At 38.8% G+C, this 20296-nt stretch overlaps 1 protein-coding gene across 5 annotated transcripts in view; it reads left to right on the forward strand.

The window, feature by feature from the left end:
• Positions 1–17531, forward strand: part of TBC1D4 (TBC1 domain family member 4) — a 100352-nt gene extending 82821 nt beyond the window's left edge. For 3 of the 5 annotated variants that reach the window (XM_071431068.1, XM_071431069.1, XM_071431070.1), the window contains 8 exons: positions 566–775; positions 4355–4513; positions 5840–5998; positions 6436–6680; positions 9439–9598; positions 11854–12023; positions 13737–13913; positions 15525–17531. In XM_071431068.1, coding sequence (XP_071287169.1) covers positions 566–775; positions 4355–4513; positions 5840–5998; positions 6436–6680; positions 9439–9598; positions 11854–12023; positions 13737–13913; positions 15525–15752 — 1508 coding nt within the window. In that variant the 3' untranslated portion in view covers positions 15753–17531. The other 2 variants (XM_071431072.1, XM_071431071.1) reach the window with 2 other exon arrangements.
• The last annotated feature ends 2765 nt before the right edge of the window (positions 17532–20296 follow it).

Below are 20296 nucleotides of genomic sequence, written 5' to 3' on the forward strand. Positions count from 1 at the left end.
ATCTTGTCCTTGTAGTGCACATAGCACCTGTTGATTGTGTTAATAATTCTTACAGCTTTAAGCCGTTTGAGGTAGAAACTCCTGAAACAGCTGAAATCATGCTATTCATAAATTTCCATTTGGCAGAAATCAAAACCATAGGCAAATGGTAAGCTCTATATTTAGTGACCACAAAGTGCTATAGCACTCTCTGTAGTGCAGTTAGCAGATGGAAAAAGTAGCTTTAATGTAGAACCCATGGTATATCATAGCAGTAAACAAGCTCAACTGTAAAGGAGGCTTTATGGATACATGTCTTGTGGTAACTGGAAGGAGCTGGCAGGGGAAAGGTTTGAAATACTGGGTGACCCTTTACCTAACTCTACTTAATTTAAATATAACTTTATTAATGCAAACAAAACACTTAAAAAATAATTCTCTACTGTTGCACTGCATTTTCTCTGGTTTTGGAAGCAGCAAGTCACTGCTGAATGTAAAAGACAGCTATTATTGTTCTGTTATGACAGATTTTCATGATATGTCAAACAATCTGAGTTTCCTGTAATAGCTCTCTGATTCTTTGCAGATGGTCATGATGGAAGTGAATTGTTACCTTTATCCCCTCTTGCTCCACCCCTGGAGGAAGACCCTCTTGTTCTAGTATTGCAAAATGAGGATGGTCCAGATAAAACTGGAGAGAGGAAAAACTCAGAAGAACTACAAAGTCTTTGGAGAAAAGCGATCCATCAACAAATTCTGTTACTTCGAATGGAAAAAGAAAACCAGAAGCTGGAAGGTTAGCTATTTAGAAAATACCCCTAAAAGCTATTGCAGATTCTGCTGCCTGAAGATGGAAATTGTTCTGGTGTTGGGCACCTCAAACAGATATGTGGTTCTGTAACTTTTTAGTTAACAGTACTAGAAAAAAACCTGTGGTTTCCTAGTCCTGTCTCACAGTCTACCACGTTCTCTGTCTACCTGATTTTAAATGACTAATCTTAGTGACAGAAGAAAGTGATTAAATTTTCCTCTTTGGGTGCATGTTAGACAAAGGATGCCGCAGTCTGTGTTGTATCTGTCTGAGTGTAGGAGTTCTAATGTGAAATGGAGTGAGGAGAACAGGTGCTGTGTGAACACATAGGTATGGTAAACCTTACCCTTTCTATCTCGTTTCAGTCCTTTGCAGCTCATGGCCTTTCTCTCCAGGCTTTTTGTTCTTCATTAACCACATCACAGTGGTAATTTATTAATGCTTGAATCCAAATATGATTTTTGAGCAACTTTCTCTTGAGGTATGTCTGGTTTTTTGGAACATGAGCACTGTACACTGAAAATTGAGTGCTGTTAGTGAGGGATCTAACGTTGACCATTCTGATTGTCAACTGCCTCAGCTTCTGGCTCGGATATTTTATTAAGGCTGGTCAAGATTCACACAAATAAAAGATGGGATGCAATGTCTATCCTAGCATACATAATTCTTCACTATAATAGACAGTATAATAGACTAACCAGCTCTTGGTGTAAGTTGAAAATTCCAAGTGTCCTCTCTACAACTGCTGCCTTCATCTTCTCCTTTATGCTGTATAACCTATCTGGTAGTCTGATTCTTCACACTACCATACTACTTCAAACATAATGATCTTGTTAAGATCAGTTAACTCTTTTTCCTTCTTTAGGCTAGCTTACTGGGAAGGCAGGGAGAGGAAAGAAAAGCATCAGGACAGAAGTATTTCGATGTCCCTACAAGCATATATCCTTGAATGTATTTCCTACACATGTAGTGTATTTCTCAGTGCTGTTTCTCTCTACAGTTTGTCTCCCTGTTGACACACAGTTCTGTAGAAACTCCTAGATTCATAGGGAATGTCTAGAGAGAACTTCAGCCAAAATCTTCATTTCATAAACCATTTTAGCAAATAGTCTATTTTTGTGGGGTGAGGAAGCTGGAGATCTGCTGTGGTGACTAATTTAATGTTATTCCCTCTGATACTTGGAGCTGCTGAGGGATAAACACTTTGCTATACTTACCCTGTGTGGCTGAGGGTACTGAAAACTGTTAAATCACTCCAGTTCCTTAAGACTCAGTTACAAGTTGCTTCCATTCTGTAACATGTAGAAATCAAGTTTTTCCCACCTGATCGTTCATGGTGAAAACAGGAGTGTTGGCAGTGGAGATGCCAAACTGGCACACATTTGCCAGCCCACATTCTTGGTTTGTGCTCTGAGGAGCATGTCTCCATTCTTGTATTCAGGTTCATGAGTAGCCCTGCTGAAACTGGTGCTCTTGCTAGCTAGAATTCATCATCTTATTTTAAAAGGGTGAAAAGTAAACTGTTCTAACACCTATCTCTAGGTTTCCTTCCAGTGGTCTGTTATAACATGGGCCATTTTATGGACAGGACATGGGCAGAGCTGATGATACATTCCAAACAAGTATAGGTTTGGGTGGTTCTTTGCATCCTAGCCTACAATTAAATGTAGATCTCAGGACAGGGAAATGTAGTAACAGAAATGCAAAAATTTCTTTACTTGAAGTCAGGTTCCTAGCTGGGAATTTATTAGCTGTATATATTAGACTGGTTTAAGACTGGAATTGCTGTGAAACTGTTTCTAGTGGATTTCTGTTAATCATTTGTTGACTTTTATGTACCAAATATTAATAAAACCTCTTTTCGTATTCCTTTTGCTGTCGAGGAGACTTGAATGCTATTAGTTCTTTATTTTACAGAAGGTAAGTTCTGTCAATTGCACAAACTCACTTTCTTTTTTTTCTGAGAAGCTAGAAGCTCCTTTTTCCAGTAGGTCATCTAGAAATATAAGAGCTGCAAAAAGTAGCAGGCCACCTAGCAATGATTAGGAAAAATGTTAACAAGGGTGGTTGAAAACAGTGAAGGATGGGGTAGTAGGGAGAGCACGTATATTGACAGGCACACTGGCTGGCTTTCACAGGGCTAACTGAACTGCACAGTTAATGAGGGAGTTTGTTGTCACACTGAAATATCTTACTGCTGGCTTGGATCTGTTGCATGCTGCTGACAAGAGTGAGAATTCTTGGGTGAAATCATACAGCAGTGGGGCAGCATTTGGAATCGCCCCAGCTGAACTGCAAATTCCTGTGGTAAGGTCCCACTCCCATTTTTATGGCAGTGCACTGCTCTTTGCATAATACCTGCTTCTGCAGGGGCCCCTGTAGTCTTGAGTGGGTAAGATCTCAGAGGTGTAACATTGGGGTTTTGGAAATAATTTCTCATTTTTGGAGTGGACTAGGCAATGATCCTGTGGATTGATCCAATATTGACTCTAGCTGAAGTGAGATGAGTAGGCGAAGGAACAGATGGTCTTGCTTTGCAGGATGTATAAAATGTGAGTGAGAGTTTGCTTTCACCTAGAGGTGATGGTGGGAAAGGGGATGCATTTGTAAGAGAATGGGGGCTTCTGCAAGAAGTAGTGTGCACAGATCAAGGCAAATTTGGAATAAACTCAGCTGCATTTCAGAGGTGATGTTGTAGAATGTACAGTTCACTCCAGTGGCAATTAAACAAATCTCTCTAAATTAAGACATATTCAAGTCTTGGTTTCAGTTTTTTGTACCAGTAGTTAGTGGAACTGGAGTGTTTTTCTGCATGTGCATCATGAATAATAAAATACTCAGAGTTAATTTCTTAGTAATGGAAATGAAAACTGCTTCTCCATGAAATGCTAAGGTGACAATGCAGCTTTATTTTAGAAGTAATATAATAAATACTTTGTACCAGGTAGTCCTATGCAGCAAAGCTTGTAAGTTTATAACAGCAAGAGTCTGTGCTTCAGCACCAATGGTTCATGCTGGTTCATTCTGTTTGCACTGGTCTGCCTGATGATGCCAGTGCCAAGAGCTCTTCTCACTCTCTTAAGGGACGTGTAAGAACTGGAATCAGTCAGTTCTGACTGACTTCAGTTTAGAAGATTTGCCTAGCCTGCTTGCCTAAATCTCTAATGCAAACATTCACATGTTTGGGACTTTCCATACTCAAAACAGTTGTAATGTTCAATAAAAATAAGAATAAAGCGATCAAAGGTGTTTTTGCAGAGGAGGTGCTGTGGGGTTTTGTTTAGTGGATTTTTTTTTCCTCAAGCTTAAAAAATATTTTGATGTGCTTCATGAATTGCTAATATTCATGACCCAGCAAGAGAATTTAAATTGTTATATGCAACATCTTATGACAACTGTCACCAACTAAGCTATAAACTAAAGAAGTCTAGATGTATTTATCACCAGTCAGATTGTTGGATAGATATATCTACGTTGAATGGGCTTATGTGTATTTGTTGTTATCTTGTAGTTTTCTGATATTCTGGTTTTCCATGTGCTCTTCCTTTTTGTTCTGTGTTCTAGCAAGCAGAGATGAGCTCCAATCAAGAAAAGTAAAACTGGACTATGATGAAGTTGGCACATGTCAGAAAGATGCCATAAATATTTGGGATAAAAAGTTACTAAACTGCAGAGCCAAAATCCGATGTGACATGGAAGATATTCATTCCACTTTAAAAGAAGGTATTTATGTAGGAGGGCTTTTAGCTCTGAAGTCTCAAGATCATATTTTTTGCTCCCTTCTGATAACAACAGAAATCAGCAATACACTTTTTGCAGTAGCAAAAAACTGCCTTCTTTTCACAAAGGTGCTGCCTTCTCCTGCAGAGCAGAAAATAGGTTCTGCTGTGTCTGCAGGTTGCAATGTCAGCAATGCAGAAACATGTATAGTCATACTCCTGAAAGTAGCATCTTGTTTCCATGTGTCATTACATTCAAGACTGAACTTGGAGCCTCTGCAGCCAATGCTATGACCTTTTGGTTTCTGCTCAGTGGATCTAATTCTGAGTTTACTTGCCTACTGAGACAGCAAGACCATAATGTCTACTTTGGACTGTGCTCAAAACCTAGAGGAATCAGAGCCAAGTTTTGGAGAGTCTGGAATATGGTCACTTTGTATTTCATTTCCTGGAGTGAAAGGCTGGGAATTTTGTCTTGAAGTAGATATTCCTGTGGACTAGCCATAGGCCAAGAGGGTATCCAGAGGGTCTTGTTAGTATAATGCAGCTGTAGGGCCTGATTGCACTGCTCTGCTCTCTTCCATAGAATCTCATGTCTGTGTTACAGATGCTGAAAAATAATTCGGTGTAATCTAGCTATGGTACAGAAGGGAAGTTTAAATTGCTACCAAAGTAAATTATTGTAGATATAAAGCAGTTCCTGTTAGTGACCTGCAGAAGTCTGCCAACAAATTATTTACCTTGATACCCTGCTTTCTACTGTTGGATTGCAGTTCAGAGTTGGGAACAAGGATATGGTTATTAACTTGTCTTCTTGTTAAATAATTGTTTACCTGGAAGGTATTAGCAGAGTTGACATTTTGACTTTCAGAGGTTGGTTTACAAAGTCAGATACTGAAGGGGGATGTATCTCCCCACATCTATGGACTGACATGGGCAGTCCTTTGCAAAAGGAAAGAGGAGTTGGACTTCCCCGAATTTTACACTTCTGAATTAAGTTCAGCTTTTCTAAACAGGTCATTCTACATTCTGAGTGTAGTTGTACATCTTTTCCTTCTGGAGACTGACAGCTCAGAAGTGGCAAAGCAAGGGATGTCTGTACCTCAGTTTCCCAGGATACTGCTCAGTATAATTGCCCTTAAGTTTGTAGTTCGTATTTAGTTTGTTGGACTGAGCTGTGGCTACTGACTGAACACACTGAAGAGTGGAGTTCACTTTGTAAGGGATCCTCCAGAGTGGTTCAGCCAAAATTATAACAAAGCAAATTCTTTTGTTGTAGCACTAAAAGCATCCCCCTGCTTAGGCCTCTTGTTTTTTGGCTGACCTGCAGGTGTACCAAAAAGTCGTCGGGGAGAAATTTGGCAATTTTTGGCTGTGCAACACCGAGTCAGGCACAGGCTGCCAAACAAGCAGCAGCCTCCTGACATCTCTTACAAAGAACTTCTGAAACAGCTGACTGCTCAACAACATGCCATCCTTGTAGATCTAGGTAAGTCTGTTCTTTCCCACTAGTTTGTGGGTCTTTGAGTGATAAACACACCAGTCATAATAGAAGCTGCTGCTGAAGATAAATGCTGCTCTATGAGCTTCATTTTCTATGTCATCAGGACACATTCTGTGTATGCCACTTAGAGTCCTGGAAGCAGATGATCTCTTAGGCTATGCCATTCATATTTATGCCCTTCTCCATCTGTCTGAAAAGAGAAATCAGCAACTGCTTCTGCAAGTTCTGTGCAGATGAGAATATTAAGTGGGTTCAAAAGGTACAGTCCAAAATCAGTGGTAAGATACAGATTGATCTGATTGAAGGCAAACTGCATATGAAAGCAAAGAGAAGCTGAGGGAGGAGAAATGCTGTTTGTCAGATGGACTGGGGTTTTTCTTCAGAAAAATTGAGTATCAACTACTCCTCTCTTTTTACATCAGGACGGACATTCCCTACACATCCTTACTTTTCCACGCACCTGGGAGCAGGACAGCTATCACTATTTAATCTCTTGAAAGCATATTCTTTGCTGGACAAAGAAGTTGGTTATTGTCAAGGTATAAGTTTTGTAGCTGGAGTGCTGCTTCTACATATGAGTGAAGAGCAGGCCTTTGAAATGCTGAAATTCCTCATGTATGACCTTGGCTTCCGTAAACAGTACAGACCAGACATGATGTCCCTACAGGTAAGTCAGCCCTTCTGGAGCAAACCAGAGTTTTAAATTACTTTTGAGCCCTTGTAGGGGTTGCTTAGGTTCTCCAGGGCCTTATGAAGCTTTTTATACTGTTTTGGAGGTTTTGAGGTACATGTATATTTTACTGTCAAGCCCCTCTCTGTCTTTCAATTTGCAAACAGAGGAGTTTAAAAGTTGCAGAGTTTTTCCTGTCACACAGACCTGTCATCTCTCCAGAAATTCTGCTTTCTGCTGTTTTGCCTTTCTTTTTCTCTTCCTCACTGCTCTCTCTTCCTTATGCCAGAAAAAAAAACTGATATTCTTTGTCACATATGGATGGAGTTTAAAAACTAATTAGATTTTGTTTTTCTTCAGTCTGTGAGCACTTGCATGTAGATTTCTCTCTTGTAAGGCCAAGTCAAGTCAATAGTGACACACAGTGGCCAGTCAGTGTATTCTGCAGGCACTTGTACTTGAGGCTGCTCTGCCTTGACTCCTCATTTTAGCTCTTTCTCTTGTAGTCTTCTGCTCCATCACCCTCAACAGAGAGAGAAAACAGATGACTCTTTAATCGTTTAATTATCTTATGCAATGATGCATGCTCTGCAATATTATTTAACAGCTAGCTATAGCTACTCAAGACTGTTTAGGAGGGATACAAAAAATTTTTCCGATCTGTATAAATTTTAGGGTTTAAAGTTTGAGACATCTTTCACCTTGGCATGCAATTGTCCCCCGATTTGAATAATTATAATATTATCTAAACCCTTTATATTATAAAGGAATACACCATTGATGAGTTAAACCTTGTATAATCCACAGTGGAGGAAGAGAAAACAAAGCAGCAGAAAGAAAAGTCTCCTTTTTTCCCCATGCTCCCTGCATAGCAAACATTTATAATTAAGTAAAACTAAAGTGAAAGTTTAATCCCACTTTTCATGGCCAGTCACTTTGGGTGCTTATTTGGCAAATGTCCAGAGCAATGGAATAGATTGTAGTTAAAGAAACTGTATGTGCTTATTCTGAAAACACTAGAGGACTGTGGATGTAAGTATGCTATAACAAGTTTGTTGTTGATAAGTTAAGAGTGAACAGCCATAAAAAGCATTGTTTTACCTCCTCTTGTTCCATTTCCCCACACAAATATGTTTTAAACCTGTGAGGGTCAAAGTGTGATAAATGCATGTTTGTGGGGTTTTTTTCCCCTAGTAGATGCTAAGTTAGTGTGTGTTATACTGCAGTTGTAGACTTCCAACAGCTGATGATTTTAGAACTTTCACATGTCCAAGATTTGACACTTTAGTTCAAATGAGTGCGACTGTTTCATTGGCAGAACCTCCTAGTAAGAACACTTAAATTTGAGAAAGTTTACCACTTGTAGTACTGTTTGCCTTTTAAATTAAATGAGCTGTCTTTCCCCACAGTTTGCTTCTAGGCAGTTCTTCTGTTAAAGGAAAGATTTGTCTGCTCAGGAGAAATTTACTATATTTTACTATATTACTATATTTGGGTTGTTTTCTAATAGGAGTAGAGTACTGCAAATTCTTTTGCATTTACAACACTGAAACACAAGCAAGCTTATAGGCAGAATTGGCTTCAGTCCTGTAGAAGAAAAATGTTGGATAATTCTTCAGGATAATGAAAACTTATTAGATTTAGATTTTTTAGTTGTTGTCTGGAAAAAGTAGTAATCTAGATCCTTAGTCCATAATGAACTATCCCAATTGTTTTACTGCTCTGTGATGCAATTCTGACTTCACACATGTGTTTTTTATTGACACTGTCCAAACTGGGCTTAATTGGTATCTTACACAATTAAAGCAAGAACTCAAATGCATGCACAAATTTAGCTGATTTGCCTAAATGAAAGTGATCCCTCTGCTTGTGTGCAGTGCTGATGAACAGGTAGCTTCAAGTGCACTCAACTTTGGTAGGGAACCATCATGAACTCTAAAATAGGAAAATAGCTGAATCTGAAGTCGTTTTCTTATTGAGGAGCAGATTCACCTTAAGCATAAAGCGCTATTGACAATAAAATTGGACCTGGCAATTAATCAATACATGTCTGCTTCTTATCTTCTGCTTTCTGAGAGAAGCATTGCAAGGAAATAACTTACCACAGAGTGCTATTTTTAGCCATGAAGACCACCTTTCAACCACTTTCCCTTGCAACCTTTGATAGGTTGTACAGCAACACTATTTTGCATCAGTATCTTAAATTCCACAGGACCCCTGGGAGATGTGCTGGGAAATCTCTGTGTAAAATGTATTCTGTGGGTACAGAAACTGTCTAAAGTTGTGATGACTGTAGCACTGGAGTTTTAAATGCAGTAAAAATAAGGCCAAAATTCAAAGAATAACAGCTGAAATGTGTAAATTTAGTCACAACTCATGGTTTTGACATCTTGGAAGAAGTACGACTACTTTCATTGCTGCAAGGCTGGAAGCTCTGGTTTGTTGACAAAGTTGAAGCAATATATTCCCTTCTTACCTTAAGCCTGTGAATCTGAAATATACTTCATTAGTAATCAGGTTCAAACTGTTCTTTGTTATTGACTGCCCTGTTGGTTTTAATTCATTAGTGGCAGGTTGTTTATACATGAGTAAATACCACTTGAGGCCCCGGGAGGCAATTAAGCTTCATTTTACTGTGCCATCTGTACTGCAGTTAATTTCCCTTGAATGAAATAGGAATAATTTGGAAAAGTGAGTAAAGCTGAACTTTTGTTTCTTTACTTTCTCCCCCCTCCAATCCCCTCATGCTCTGTAGATTCAGATGTATCAGCTCTCAAGGCTTCTACATGATTATCACAGAGACCTGTATAATCATCTTGAAGAGAATGAAATCAGTCCCAGTCTTTATGCTGCACCGTGGTTTCTTACGCTGTTCGCATCTCAATTTTCATTAGGATTTGTAGCCAGAGTGTTTGGTAAGAAAGTTTATTCTATTGAAATAATAAACAGAACAATATCCATTGTGTTTTGAAGCACTCCAGGGGTAGTTTTCTACATGCTGGGGACATTTGGGGTGATGGCTGTGTGTGGCAAGTAGCAACACTTTTCACAGTGGGATGTCAGCTCCTTTGTAAGAGGAAAATCCAAAAGGTATTTATTGAAACATCAGACTTTAGCAAATAATTATATCTTCTCTTACTACCTAAGAGACTTCTGAAGTGTAAACAGCAGAAAGGTTATTGTTGCAAATGTATTTTATGCAAATGTATTCAGTTTATATCAATAGAAAAGTTCATCTTGCCAAACTTGCAAACTGAAAAAAAGAAAATGCATTTCTGAATTCTCATTCTAAACTGCTTTCTAAAAAAAATCAAGCAAATTTGAACTTAAAGGCTGGTTTTGGTATTCACTTACATATTGAACAATTTCCAATTCATAATATGCCTCTGATTTCCTTTAGATAGTTTTTTCATTAAAAATTTCTCTTCGGGTAACGTCTAGTACAGAAGCCTAAATATTGATTATTCCTGGTAGCATTTACAGTGTCAGAATGTCAAGTAATTATTTTTGTGTTCTTTTCTTATCCACAAGAACTTTCAGCTTAGTCAAATCTCTAGTGATGCACCTTTTCTTTTAATTTAAATTTATTTTTTAATGCAAAACTCACTGTACTTGTATACTCACCAAGAATCTAAATGTACATGTAAGGTGCTTCCTCATAAATCAGATACTTTTTTCCCCTTTGATCTTTGTTTTCATAGGGCACCTTTTGTCCTTTCTTAGGAAATTCAACCTGACTTTGTCTCATGTTTCAATACTAGAGTGTGTTAGGTTCTCAATTTGTGTGGTGTGTTGGCTTGGGGGTAGGAAGAGGGTTTTGGTTAGTTAGGTTTACTTTTAAGATTTTAAATTTTTTTTTTTTTTTGGTTTTTTACCCAGTGCTTTCTCAGTTGCAGAGAGTTTTTTTCCATTTACAGCAAACACTTTTTGGCTGCTGTCTGGGTGAACAAATGATTGGTGTATCTCTTTCTCAGTGGTGTACCAGTCATGTGAATATCTGTTTCCCAGTGGGATTTCTGAATTCTGGGACACTTGAGCATTTTATGTTTCTGTCTTTTTTGTTGCTTGTTTTTTTTTCTTTCCTAAATGAATTTTTTATGGATGGGGAAGATGGGAAGGAGGTATGGTGTTCACTTCTCTGTAAATAAGCTGAGCAAGTCATGTTCCCATTTTAAAATTGAAAAGTTACTGTGTTATTTTAGTTCTTAATGCTTTGAGTTCCTGAATTTTCAGTGTCTTATGGGCCATTGTCATATACCAGGAACAAATGGCTACTGTCTACCTTTCACAAATTATATACTTATATCTATGCTGTTTGAATGTCCATCATAGCCTTGAGAAGGGAGAATTTCAGGAGCTGCATTTGAGGGAGATGGCTGCCTCATCAGTGTCTTTGTGCTGCTGTGTGATCCTGGATTAGGCCAGGGATCACCTCTTGAGTATCAGGATCAGGAACTGAATTTCTTCAGTTGTGTAGCTCTGAACAAACACCCTGTGGTGTGACAGAGCCAACAGCTCAGGAGGTTTATTTGAAATGCCCATGTGCTGCCTTCATCTCAGTAACTTCAAGTCCACCACTGATCATGAGGCAGAATCTCTATTTACTGTCCTCAAGATTCCCATTTCTGTACAGTCAGTATCTACTGACCTGCAGAGCCCAGACTTTCCTCTCTTATCCATGTAATTGTACCTCAAAGTAAGGGTTTAGGACTTAGGACTTGGATTATAGTCAGTAAGAGCACTACTATGAATTTTGAAAATAATATAACTGGTTATGGAATCAAAATTATTTTTTTTAAGGACTAGCTTCAGCCTAGAAAAGAGTTGTGTTGTGATCTACCCCCAACTGCTTTTCAGTCACAGGAGCAGTTAAAACCAGTTAGCAGTTGGATAAAGTCTCTGGCATTCAGTGATGAAATGCTTATTGCAGATAACTGCTACAGACATAATAAGCATGCAGTATTTTCCTTAATGCTCTCTCACGTCTGTAGGATGAAAGAAAATTCATGCTTTATCCTCATGTTGAAATAAGACAGATTGCACTTCTGAGCTGAATACATCTGCACTGTGATTGATTACAAAGAACATCCCAGTAAATATATGTATTAATCCAGTGACTCTAGCTCCCATTTTCAAAATTAAAATATTTTTAAATTATTTTCTCTTTTAGACATTATTTTTCTTCAAGGAACAGAAGTAATATTTAAAGTAGCACTGAGCCTACTTAGCAGTCAAGAAACATCTATAATGGGATGTGAGAGTTTTGAGAACATTGTTGATTATCTTAAAACCACTATTCCAGATATGACTAAACCTCAAATGGAAAAAATTATTACTCAGGTAAGGATGTTTTTCTCTTTACTTTTTCCCCCTGTATTTAGTTTACTTTAAAAGAACAATGCCTACACTATAGGCAAAAGTCTTCACAGAAGAAGATATGTTAAGCTTCTTGAGAAATACTGTCAGTGGCTGGAATCTTCATATCTGTAACTTAATTTCTTCTGCATTGAAGCTGCAGATTGAGAGTGAGCCTGTCTAGCACTTAATTGTGAAACTGCAATCAGCGCTCCCCCTTCAGGTGGGAGTTCAGAGATAACAGAAGAGCTCTAGAAAACCATGTCCATGTGCAGCAGTGGAGTAAACACTTGTGCATTCCTGTGGCTTGTTCAGGTTTGACTCTTTCAGGTGCTGTTAGATAAGAATTCATTTTTAGACAATGTAAATCTTGATTTCCTCATTTCATTGACAGTCATTGCCATGCTAAACCTGTGTCAGGCACTTTGGTGACTTTCACAACTCATTGATTCTGGGAATAATAGAGATGGTAGTTTAACATTTTTAATACTCGTAGACATTAAATCTGTTCAGTGCTCTGCATGGGCTGTAGAGCAGCCCTGCTGTATGGGCAGGGTAGAAATGGCTTTGTGCAAAGCCAGGTCTGATAGAGTAAGAATGGGTTATGATGCCTGCAGAGCTGAATTGTGGTTACATGCAGGGCAGGGCAGCTCAGCTCAGCTGGCCTGGGGTGTGCTCTCATGCTGAGCAGCCTTCCACATCTGTATCCTCTGCCTGTATCCTGTGCTGCTACCTAGCCTGGCTGCAGGGGGCAGTTGTTTGGCTCAGTCTTACAGTTCCCAGGACCATCCCCTTATAATGGGAAATGAAAGAAAAATGTTGATATTATGCAGATCAGTAATGCACAGATGATTGATCAGGTAGCTATGTAGAGGAAAATGGTACTTACTGAGCTTGAACACAACATAATTTGAAGTTTTATCTCATTTAAATACAACAGAACAGTGAAAGTAATACAGGACTTGTTTTGTCAGGGAATCTGTGTGTGTCTTGTGTTGGTGGAATGTTTGTGATCTCTAGGATAAGGAACAGAAAATTGATGTCACTGTAGACATCCTTCCAATCCTAGTCTAAAATCTTTGATAATTTTCTGAAGCTGAGAGGCTGTAACTAGATTTGTAAACAGATCAGGGCCTTATGTCCCATTGTTGTATTGCTCACTCTTAGAAACTCAGTTCTGTGGTCTTCACAATGCTTTGTCCCTGATGTATCCCAATAAGAAAGTAGCGGGCATCATGCAGGGATAGAGCACATGGAAACTGTAACCATGAAGAATGTTTTTACAGAAGTCTGTAAATGAGCTCTTGGAGTCAAGGGATCCAGTTTTGAAGAAAGAGATCTGATGAATCCCAGATTTAAAAATTATGTCTTGAACTTCTTAATATTCCTGAGCAACAGTCAATAAAACTTTGTCATATTATAAAATTCTTGCATTGCATAAGACTTTTCTGATGATACATCTTGTAGTAAGATATGGTATTGGTAATTGTGCAAGGCATGATCCAATTTATTTTGAAGTCTATGATTTATTATGGCTACAACTCTGTTATAATGCTCTTACTGTAGACATCACCTTAAAATACTTTTTTGAAGGGAACAGGAAAAGCATTAATCAAGGAGAGTTGACTCTTAGTCAAACATTCACATGGAATAAGTCCTCCCTACTGTAATTAAAAATGGTCATTTCTCTCATGGCAGGTGTTTGAGATGGATATTTCAAAACAGCTCCATGCCTATGAAGTAGAGTATCATGTTCTTCAGGATGAACTGCAGGAAAATGTGAGCCCCTGTGACGAAGGTGAACCTCTGGAGAAACTGGAGAGGGCAAACAATCATCTGAAGAGGCAAAACATGGATTTGTTGGAGAAGCTACAGGTAAACGACTTAGGCTACAAGCTCATGGTGAAATAATTTCTGTGATTCAGCCAATAGAGGAAAAAGTATTGTTTTAAGTGTATGTGAGAAGTCTTCTTACTGCAAGACCTTGTGGAGTTGAGCAGTTCTCTTAATTACAATGATTCATTTCTGCTAGGCATACTTCTAACTCCTTTGTCATTCCTTGGACTTCTCCTTCTTGATATCTCTCTACCCTTATCTGCCATAAAATCTGTTGGCAAAATTTGCTTATCTTTCTGAAAAGTGAGTTCTCTGTCCCTTCATCTCTCTGCTTCCCTGTTGGAAAGGTTTAAGAAATAATCCACAGTACAGCAGACTTCTTTAGTCCAGGCCTTTTTAGGCAGTGTTGTTTTGTTTCCTTCTGCTGAAGCTCATAGTCCTACTTTGGAAGGTGAGGTCTCTCCCTGCAGACCTGATTACATCTGAAAGCCCACCAGACTTTTCCTGGTCAAGTTGTGCTTTAAAAAAGCCCTTCCTCCTTCACTATTTTCCCCTTGTCTCATAGCTTGGCCAAGACTTGTTTCAGTTGCAATATGTTGTATTGTCTTGCATTTTCTTGAAAGAGAAAGTCTTGTTTTTTTCATCATCAGGCTATTTCTTGCTATATTTGTTAATTTGAACAAGCATTGCAAAGAGCTCAGAAAGCATTTTGAGCTTCTGAAACAGAAAAATGGTAGGAAAAAAGGGCAGATCAAGTCCTCATTATTTTTGTGTTTACAGGCTAAGGGTGCTTTGTTCTTTTGATACTGAAAACAGGAATCACTTGAACTTTTTACTACTACTGATTTTTCTTTCTTATTTTTCTTTATTTATTTACTGCAGCTGTGGCTTTTAGCCCTGTTCTGAAAATGCACCAAAGGCAAAGAATAATTGAGTGGCTGAGAAGGCATAGAAATATTGAGTGGCTCAATAATTTGAAAGGCTCTATGAAAGCTTTCCTGCTCTTTCAGAGTGCTCTGCAATAATGCATCTTTCTCAGTGCTTAACCTCTTCACCTTTTTGTTTGCATAACTTCTTCATTCCTTTGCTTATACCCTTTCCTAGGAGCAGTCAGAATTCTTCCAGTACCCACAGAGCAAACTGCTGCTGCTGTGGTCCAGGGTTTCTTTGACTAGTCAGAGGAAGCTGTAGATCTTTAATTGGAGAATAGGGAACACAGTCTGCTTCTAGACTTAATGTTGAGTTTCTCTTCCCTCCAGTCTCTTCATCCTAACTTACTTTATCACAGAGGGTTCCCCTTGTTCAGACACTGCGTGTCTTCCAGTGCTACTTCAGCTGCTGATTTCCTTTTTCTCCCTCTGGCTCCAGTTCCTTGTTACTCTCAGCTGTCCCTTGCTTGCTACAATTTGTATGTCTCCTTCCCTCTGTAAAGCTCGGAGGAATTCTTCAGATTGATCTGGTCACTATGAGGAGATTTTGTTTTTGATACACAGTATGCATTCCTTGTATTGTCTGCCTACACAGATGTCTTTAGAAGTAGCTATGTAAAAACATCATAATTTTAATATTATGATACTATATAATAATATAATAATATTAAAAGAAAACTATTCAGAATGTATCAATTTATGATAATGTTATTGTTTGCAGGTTGCTCACGCTAAAATTCAGAGTCTGGAAGCCAGCCTGGAGACTGTTTTGACACGAGAGAACAAAATGAAGACTGTAATTCAGTCCCTGGAACAGGAGAAGATAACATATCAAAAGACTCTTGAGCAGATAGTGAAGTACTTGCCAGCAGAAGTGTTGTCTGACTGTGAACTGCTCCTGAAGGAAGTAAACTACAACCCAAATAATAAAATATGGAGTAAGCCATAAACCAGGGTTTTCTAGGCAGCACATCTTCAAAAACAAAAAGGGAACGAAAAAATGAGTATGCTGCTTTCAATAGCTACTTAGCAATAGGCAATGGTATTACCCAAAAATAGTGCTGGGACACTCCATAGCTACAGATGGGCCTTCAAGTGTCAGAATGCAAATTCAGGCTATAAATTTTTTTATGATTATGTAAATAAATCACAAGGGGGAAATAAAGGATTCTCACATGTAATTATGATGAGTAGATGTATATTTAGAGTTGACCTAAAGGAAAGGAGAAATTGGAGAAGACAAAGATAATGGTGATCTGCAAATTCATTTTGGATGTGCTTGTCTTGTAGTGAAATGAGGATAATGTGTCTTTATATATATATGTATATTGAATATGTTGAATAATACTTGAAGAAAAAAGAAAAGAGAATGTAATTTTCCCTCCAAAGAGCAGCATGTTTCACATCTTCTGTGGAAAACCTGTGTGAACTCATGCGTGCCTCTCTTTTAGTTCTACTGACATTGTGAGCACAGACCAATAAGCAGAACCAGTATCATGACATGGTTTGCACAGAAGGAGCTGTAGTGCAGAACCAGTATCATGACATGGTTTGCACAGAAGGAGCTGTAGTGCAGAACCAGTATCATGACACGGTTTGCACAGAAGGAGCTGTAGTGCCACCCGCTGCCTGGGCTGCAGCGGTCAGCAGTGCAATTCCAGGTGCATGTTGGAACTGGAAACGAGCAAGCAGCGCATCATAGCTCCACCTCCATTGCCCCCAGAGCTAAGGAATCGTGTCTGCAAAGGCAAGAGCTAGCAGTGACTGCCGCTTCCTTCCTGGCCTGTTTGCTTCCACCTGCCCTGGGCTTGGTGGTGATGGTTGGTGGAGAAAAAGGAAGCACAACAGTGGGATGGGATTTATCCTGATGTTAATTTTCCACGGGAGACTTGCCTGTGTAAGAGTTAGGTGTGTCAGGGGCTCTCATTTAACCAAAGAAATGCTGAAAGAAGCCTTGTCTAATTGTATTGGGATGCAGAAAGCTGTTTTAAATTTTGTTTGAGAAGAAAATTGAGGTGGGTTGCAGGAAGTTAAGTGTGAGTGCACAAGAGAGGACCAAGCAAGTCTCAGATATTATGTACCTTTCAGTTTTCACACACATATACAGTGGCTATACATTTCAAAGGGGATCCTGAAGTACAGGCACAGTTTTAATAACACTTTCCAGGCTATTCCTGTTTTAATACTACTTTGTGGTCTTTTTATTAAAACAAAAGTCATGAATTTGTGTGTTCTGGACAAAAGGTGGGATAAACTCTGATCATTTCAAGGGAGAAATTATGTTTATAGAGATATAAAAAGTTGCATATAGATTTGAAAATGTTTTTGAGTGGAATTTTTGAGAAAGCTTAGACAAATGTGAAATAGACAAGTATTTTGGAGTGCATGTCTGAACCCTTAATTGCATTTTACAGTGGCTCACGTTACCCCTTCCTGTTTATACTGTATTTCAGGAAACACTTATTCTTTTTAGTAAGAAAACCAATTAAGCAAAGTGCCAAATCCAGCAGTGTCTTCACATCAGATTGTCCAATTTAGAAAGCAAGGACTGAATATCACTGCTCTCTAAGTATTATGCTTTATGTTACCATAAAAGTGAGGAACAACAATGCTTACTTGCTGCACACTGCTGTGGAACTCAGGGGCTTCGGCTCTCCTGGGTTTTTTGTTGTTGTTTTTTTTTTATTTCCATGATGTTTTATTTGATTAAAGATACTGATTTACTTAACAGTCTCTCTTTTTACATTTGGGGTGAAAGGTCTTAACACTGTGTATAAAAGTATGTGGAATCTGTCTAGATATTTCAAGAATGTCGTATTGTACTAGATGGGGAAATGCCAAGTGAAAAAGCAGTTCTTTGCAGTTTGGTTCAGAGTGAGTTTTAGCTGATGTGTACATAAAAATCTAATCGCAGGAACTGCAGCAGCATCTCTTACAAAGAATCGAGATTATTCAGATACATCTTTTTTTTAAAGATGCACTGAATGAGCTTTATTCTGTTTCACTTAAAATTTTTTTCATGTAATGCCTGGAGAAATTCCAATAAATGTCATTGCTGCATTTCCCATAGCCTCTGGCTAGTTTTATTATTCTACCCTTCAAGTACCAATCTCATTCTCAATAGTATCATTCACATGAAATATGAAAAGGATCCGGCTTTAGTTTCTAGTTGTGGGGAAGAAAACCTGCAGGATTTGTAAAAGTACACAGAGTACAAGGATAGATCTTCTTGGGGAGAATAATCTTACACTGTTCTTAACTGAAGATGAAATTTTTAAAGGTATTTTTTTCTGTGGCAGTTCAGTTAGTATATATGCATGTTGAGAATAGTAATTTGATGAACTTTGTGTATCTAGCTTTGAAGGGGGAGGAGGGTGAAACAACACATGGGAATAAACTACAGAAGTAGAACCACAGTGGGGTAAGTGCCTCATGACATCAGGACACTTCTGATAATGTTTGTGTGCTGAACCCAAGAGTGCCTTGTAACTGGGCATCTCTAGGCCATGGAGCTTGAAGGCTTCACTCAAGCAGGTATCCTCCAGACCATCTTCTGATGAGTAACTAGCAAGATCATCTAGAGGACTGAACTGGATGTGTGCTTGGTATAGACAGCTTTGTGAAGGGATAGAATGTAAGAGAATAGTGCAGAAGGCAATCTCACCCCTGAGGAGTTGCAGCTGTGCTAATCACCAAAGATTAGGAACAGGCCTGCCCTGAATAGACCACAGCTGTGTCCAATAATAAGACGAGTGCTACAAAAGAGTGGGTTAGCTGGGTGAGGAGAGAGTTGGAGTTTGTTGGCTGTGCTGTGAAGAAAAAGGAGTCAGTGCTGTGAGGAGCTGCTCATGAGAAATCACCAAGAAGGTATGGGAATTTTGCAATAAAATGACAACACAGCTTTACAATTGTTTCGTGCAGCTTGTGAGGAGGGATGTCTTAAGGTGCAGTGGGCCAGAGGCAGAGCTGCAAAGATAATTGCTTGGGAGAAGGGGCATTTCCTGGGATCAGAAAAAAATGTTTTTCTATTTCTATATCTTGTTTTTCTGATGGGGAAAAAAGTTTTCAGAACAAAGCTATTGTTCTCTCTGAGCTAAGCCCAACAGAGCACTCAGTTTTTGCTCTCAGCTTCTGGAGAACTAACTCTGCTGTTTTCAGGAACAGGTGACTCAGACTGCTTTCTGCTGGGAGAGGGCTTTTTTTGAAGTCTGGGAACACATATGTCCTAGCATGCAAACTGGCTGGTAAGTGAAGAGTACCACTAGTAGGAATAGAGCTGAAATAAGTCTGGTAAGCAGGGCTAATGTAGGAGACTGGTATTCCCTTCTTTGATGGATGGAAAACCTGGCCAGAAAGTTGTGTTGTCGGGATTTTTTTCTTCTCCTACAAAGTAGAGTATTTATTTCTCTCCATAGAAGTTGATTGTGTATTTAAGGTGCCTGAAAGTTGCATTTGTTCACTTTCATTTTAAAATAATCAGATATTACCGAAAATCAGCCTTACTTGAAATCACAAATCTAGTTAATCCTAAGTGGTTTGATTGTGCCCTCTTCAACATGACACTTCTAAGCTCAGTATCACTACAAGAAAGCTGAACAATTTGTAACATACAAAAGAATTTCAGCAGTTTATCCAAGAATTTGGTATTACTACTGTGATCCAGGGGGTCTGCATCTGGGCACTTAATCTAAACCTGAAACCACATAGGTATTTTCTGTGCTGAGGTGAATAACCCCAGGCAGTGTTAACAGTGATTGTCCAGTCAGTCTTTGTAGTCATAGATGGGTGTTGACAGGCATGTGCAGGCTGTAACATCTCAAGATTTATGCCAGGCTATACCATCCTTTAGAAGAATTGTAGTTGATTCTGTATTTCTGTGCTTCATCTTTTACTGTCAGTGTTGGCTCTTGAATTTAACCTGTACTTTTCCTTCCTCAGTCTTTCTAGTGACTAGATAAAACAAAATTTAATGCTCTTTTCAAAAAAAGGCATACCCAATGTTTAGCTATATCCTCACTCTAGTGTCCAAGAGAGAGTTTATATGCCTAATGTTAAACATATTAGCTCACTCTGTCTCAAAGTGTGTTGAGCTATGCAGTAAGACTAAAAAGCTGGGCAGTGAAGCAAAGATTATGGCGTGCCTTGAGCAGCTGACAGGTTGTGTGCTGACTGGCTTGCTGTGTCGTAGAATCTGCACAGATTGGCACTTGGTCTGTTTGGTTTTACTTTAATGTTGACCTTAACTGTGGACCAAAGGAAGCAGCTGGCAGTGCTCCTTTACCACAATGTTCTGTTGGTGTTTTCTTTGAGTTGAGAAGTCTTCCAGTCCTTAACTGTTCTCCTCAGAGCTCTTGCTCAGCAGCCACCTTTAACAAGAGGTTTGGGAATTGTTTGTAGTCTTACCATTAAAAAAACTTCTGGACTGTCTAGACTGTTTCTGTGCTCAAATTGCAACTTACTCAAGTCTTCACTCTGATAAAGGAAAGTAAGAAG

This window comes from Agelaius tricolor, unplaced genomic scaffold, assembly GCF_023055355.1.
Source record: "Agelaius tricolor isolate 1412-34295 unplaced genomic scaffold, bAgeTri1.0.p SCAF_7, whole genome shotgun sequence".
Classification (NCBI taxonomy): domain Eukaryota; kingdom Metazoa; phylum Chordata; class Aves; order Passeriformes; family Icteridae; genus Agelaius; species Agelaius tricolor.